At 39.2% G+C, this 5,393-nt stretch overlaps 1 protein-coding gene across 1 annotated transcript; it reads left to right on the top strand.

The window, feature by feature from the left end:
* Window positions 1-3,465: 3,465 nt before the first annotated feature.
* LOC104845397 (zinc finger protein 699-like) lies at window positions 3,466-4,986 on the top strand. The gene has a single exon (XM_010593483.2). The coding sequence runs from the start codon at window positions 3,466-3,468 to the stop codon at window positions 4,528-4,530; it is 1,065 nt and encodes a 354-aa protein (XP_010591785.2). The 3' UTR covers window positions 4,531-4,986.
* The last annotated feature ends 407 nt before the right edge of the window (window positions 4,987-5,393 follow it).

Below are 5,393 nucleotides of genomic sequence, written 5' to 3' on the forward strand. Positions count from 1 at the left end.
GGCAGATGTGCTGCGAAAGAGCTCTTTAAAGTGTTGGAAAGCAACGATGTCATCTTGATGACTAAGGTGTGCCTGACCCAAGCCATGGTGTTTTCAGTCGCCTTATATGCTCGTGAAAGCTGGAGAAGGAATAAGGTAGACCAAAGAAGAATTGGCACCTTTGAGTTATGGTGTTAGTGAAGAATATTGAATTTACCATGGACTGTCAAAAGAATGAACAAATCTGTCTTGGAAGAAGTACAGCCAGAATGCTCCAGGATAGCAAGATTACGTCTCACTTACTTTGGACATATTATCAGGAAGGATCAGTTCCTGGAGATGCACATCATACTTGGTAAAGTAGGGGATCAGTGAAAAATAGGAATACCCTCAACAATATGGATTGACACAGTGGCTGTAACAGTGGGCTCAAGCATAACTGACTGTGAAGATGTCGCAGGATTGGGCAGTATTTCATTCTGTTGTACGTAGGGTCTCTGTGAGTAGGAACTGATGGCACATTAAGAAGAAGAAGAACAAACTTTGGAAGAATAAATTTCTGTTTGTTAAAGCCATCCACGTGTGATATTTGTCATAGCAGTACTAGATGACCAAGACAGAGGGTTGTGTTTTCTTTCCTGGCTTCTTCCATGCTTTTGACCATGTCTTTGATTTTTTGTTGTTTATTATAACATGTCTCAGTGTAGATTTTTTTCAGTTTATCTCTGTTGGTGTTGTCTGAGCTTCTAGATACAGGGTTTGATATCTGACAATAGTTTTGTAAAATTACCAGCCATTATTCTTCAAATATTTCTTTCTCCTTTTGGTATTCTTATTATGCATATGTTATACCTTTTGTTTCAGCATTCTTGGTTATTGTGTTTCTTTTTTCCTCTTTGCAGTTTTGGATGTTTCTATTGATCTATCTTGAAGCTTAGATTATTTGCCCTGTCACATTTAATCTGTTGCTGATCCTGTTAAAGATATTCTTCGTGCCTGTTACAGTGCTTTTGATTTCTAGAATTTCCTTTTGAGTTTTTTTTTAGGTTTTTCACCTCTTAGCTTTCACTGCCCATCTGTTTTTGCCTGTGGTCTACCTTTTCCATTGGAAGCATTATCATGCAAATCATAGTTATTTTAAATTCGCACTCTGATAATTCCAAGTCTTTGCCACATCCAATCCTGATGCTTGTTTTTTCTGTTAAAGCAAAGATAAAGCTACCAATGTTTCACTGTTTCCCTGTTACTGGTATCTCACCCTGTTTAAATTCAGTTCTTCATGTTTTGTTGAATTCTGGTGGATTTTATGGAAGGAGGTGAAATTGATTTTTTTCCACAAAGAAATGATGATCCGAATGAGGAAATAGGTCTTTGATTTGTAGAGGATTTCTTTGCCGCCTTCTACATGTTCTGGCAGTTCTGGATCATAAATATACAGAGAAATAAAATTGGAATTGCTCATAGTCACACTGTGGAGAGATAAATTTAGTGTGTCAGATATATTGTTAAATCTATGAGATAAAATGCCAACAGTCAGGTAGTCAGTGCAGACAGGCAAGAGATAAGGCTGATGGCCACACTCAAGAGTAGAGCACTGAACCTCGTGTCTCCTCCGTAAGTATTCTCAGTTCTGCAGGGTTGTCAGACTTACCCATTCTTTTTTGTACTCATTGGGGAAGATGATACCTTGCTGATCCAGTATGTGTGTGATGTTTTAGGACTCTGTGTTATTTGAGGATGTGGTCTTGAAATTTACCCAGGATGAGTGGGCTTTGCTGGATTTTTCTCAGAAAAAACTCTACAAAGATGTGATGACGGAAACCTTCAGGAACCTGAAATCAAGTAAAAATGATTTTTTTTTTTAATTTACTACTTTACTGAAGAAATATATTGTACTTATTGATCTTTTTATAGGATTTGGGTTGAAGAATAAATTGGCAAACGTGACAGGCATTTTCACCACTCTCATGGAACTTAGAGTCTAGTGGCTTCTCCATGAAAGTAAAAGGCTATGTATTACATTATTTCTCTTGTGCTTAAAAAAGCCTTGAGAATCTTACATGTTTTACATGTGAGCATTGGCTTCAGGGGTCACTTTGGGGTAAAGAGAGATACGTGGATAGAACCTGGTTAAAGATTTACTGTGTTTATTACAAATTAGGTGGTATTATTTTATGGAAAATAAACTCACTACTGTCCACCCTAGAAACGCTGGAGACTAAAGTATTGATGAAATGCCAGGAAAATGTGCTCCTCTGCCTTCCCTCATGATCTGCCATTCCCCACGAGCACCATGTCAACCACACTAATTTTTTTACTGAGAAGGAAAGGGAAAATTTTAGGAGAGTGGAAATAGGACTTATCGAGAGCTACAGTATCAGGGAGCATCAGGAATGCAAAAATCATTTGGAGGATCAATCCTGCTACCACAGAATTACATTTAAATAAATCAACTGAAAAAAAACTTTTGATTTCAGACCATTGAACTTCCACACATACCTGAGCTGACTTTTTAAAATATTTTTATCAGTTCTCTCATGCCTTCTCTGTTTGTGGGAAAAGACTTCCCCCATTTCCTCTTTAAATATTACCTTTGCACATATCTATTATTTGCAGCAGCTTTCTAATTTACTCTCCTGGTTACACCATAGTTATATCACCTTACTGTCAATCGTCATGGAGTCATTTTTTAAATAAATTTCTTGCCCTTTGATCCTTGCCAAAGTCCTGGAACATAAAAATGCCACAAAGTCTTTCTTTATACCTGCCTTGTTCCTTATAATATTTCTTTACTGTTTTGTTTCATATTGTGACACTGCACTTAAAATTATTGGGTCAGTTTTTCAACAGCACAACAATAGACAAAAGTTGTCCATGAAGAATGACTCCTGGTCCTCAATAATAGGAGAAATCAGTGAATTCTGTGACACTGAAGATCATCACAACAACCAGGGAAATTGTGTGAGGTGTGTATCATTCATATGTCAGTGAGTAGTGCCTCAGGAATGCATATTCAGGTGTAATGTGTGTGTGTGTATGTGTATGTAAAACTAGCTCTAAAGTGGTGGGTTCATGTAATTTTCACAATACAGTATTTTGGTAAATGTGAATCATATATTTATTATTTCAGACATATTTTACTGGTACACAGTTATCCAAAAGCCCCATTGTTCAGAGGGACTGGCAATAATGGTATCACCTTCTTTAAGATAATTCAAGTTATGTAACATGAGATAACTCAGGGAAGAAAACCCACATCCACTGTGTAAGGGTAGCTGTGAAATGATATCGAATTTAATTTATCAATTTGATGCCTATTTTTAACAGAAGATACATGGTCAGGAGCCTCTGTGAGAGTAAACAAGTTAAAGTAAAGAAAAAGATAATCAGTGTGGAATATCTTTCAGCTGGATTGTAAATCTTTCTAGGCTCAAGAGAGCTGCTGGAGTAAATCCTTCTGCATGTCCTGAGTGTGGAAAAGCCTTCATGGATCATACATTTAAGCATCACATCACATCTCGAACTGGATACAAACGTTACCAGTATAAGGAATGTGGAGAAGCCTGTGGTTTTCCCTTTTCCCTAATACCTCAAGTGAGAACTCTTACTGGAGAGAAAGTATGCAAATGTAAGAATTCTGGGAATCCCTGTTGTTGTTCCTCACCTCTCCCTAAACATGTAAGAACTCAATGTGGAAAGAGGCCTTATGAATGTAAGGAATGTGGAAAAGCTTTTAGTGGTTCTTCATCCCTCACTGCACATATAAGGGCTCACAGTGGAGAGAGGCCTTATGAATGTAAGGGATGTGGGAGAGCTTTTAGTGCCTCTTCATCCCTCACTGCACATGTAAGAACTCACAGTGGAGAGAGGCCTTATGAATGTAAGGGATGTGGGAGAGCTTTTAGTGCCTCTTCATCCCTCACTGCACATGTAAGAACTCACAGTGGAGAGAGGCCTTATGAATGTAAGGAATGTGAGAAGGCCTTTAGTCGTTCCTCACACATCACTGCACATAAAAGGACTCATAGTGGAGAGAGGCCCTATGAATGTAAGGAATGTGGGAAAGCCTTTAGTAGTTCCTCATGCCTCACTAAACATACAAGAACTCACAGTGGAGAGAAGCCTTATGAATGTAAGGAATGTGGAAAAGGCTTTAGTGATTGTTCATCCCTTCGTAGACATAAAAGAACTCACAGTGGAGGGAGGCCTTATGAATGTAAGGAATATGGGAGAGCTTTTCGTAGTTCCTCATCCCTCACTGCACATGTAAGAACTCACAGTGGGGAGAGGCCTTATGAATGTAAGGAGTGTGGGAAAGCCTTCAGTCGTTCTTCATCCCTCACTACACATGTAAGAACTCATAGTGGAGAGAGGCCTTATGAATGTAAGGAGTGTGGGAAAGGCTTTTGTAGTTCCTCAGCCCTCACTGCACATATGAAGGTTCATGGTGGAGAGAGGCCTTTTGAATGTACAGAATGTGGGAAAGGCTTTATGTTTTCCTCACACCTTGCTAGACATTTAAGTTCTCACAGTGGAGAAAGAATTTTTTAATTGTGATGGTTAAGATTGTTTGTTGTCTGGGCCATGATTCTAAGTGTTTTGGCGTTTGTATAATGTGATCACTTTCCTGTTGAAATTTGATATGTGATCACCCCCATGATGGATCTGCTGAGTGGTACTGGCAGGGGTGAGGCCTGTGGTGGCTCACCACCCCCTCAGCCTTCATCTCTCTGCTTTCTGCTGCCTACTTCCTTCCTGCTTGCCTTGCAAAATTTGTTGGTTTGTTCTGGATCCAGCAGCTGTCTTTGTCTGACCTCTGGTTCTTGGGGCTTGAGCTTGCAGCTTACCTGCCCATCTTGGGATTTGCCAATCTTCATGGCCTGCAAGGAAGAGTCCTGCTCCTTGACCTGCCTATCTTGGGTTCACCAGCTTCTGTGGCTCCATGAATTGGGAATGGACTCTAGCTTGACCCACGGACTTGGGACATTCCAACCCCTACAATCGTGTGAGCTGTTTCCTTAGTATAAATCTCTCTACATAGAATGCATTACTCGTTTTGCTTCTCTAGAGAACCCAGCCTAAGACATTAATTAAGGAATGTGGGAGCATCTTCAGATGTCCCTCATTCTTTACAACACATCTGAGTGGGAATACTGGACAGAAACAATATTCATGTGAGTAATGTTGGGTAGCTTTCTCCTTTATATTTTCTCAAACCTGAAAAAAGATAACATGGCAGAGAAGCCATAGATGTGTAAGGAGTATGGGAAAATTTTTCTTTTTCTTTCCTACTTTCAAAGACATTCATGCATAAAACTGTCTTTATCTTTGGTTTTGGCAATTTTGATTATAATATATCTTGGTGACTTTCTTTTGGCATCTACTTTGTGTGGAGTTCGATGAGCTTCTTGGAT

Source organism: Loxodonta africana, chromosome 3 (assembly GCF_030014295.1).
Source record: "Loxodonta africana isolate mLoxAfr1 chromosome 3, mLoxAfr1.hap2, whole genome shotgun sequence".
NCBI classification, from domain to species: Eukaryota; Metazoa; Chordata; class Mammalia; order Proboscidea; family Elephantidae; genus Loxodonta; species Loxodonta africana.

Coding starts and splice junctions, on each gene's coding strand:
- LOC104845397 (XM_010593483.2), top strand. CDS start 3,466: ATGGATCATACATTTAAGCATCACATCACATCTCGAACTGGATACAAA.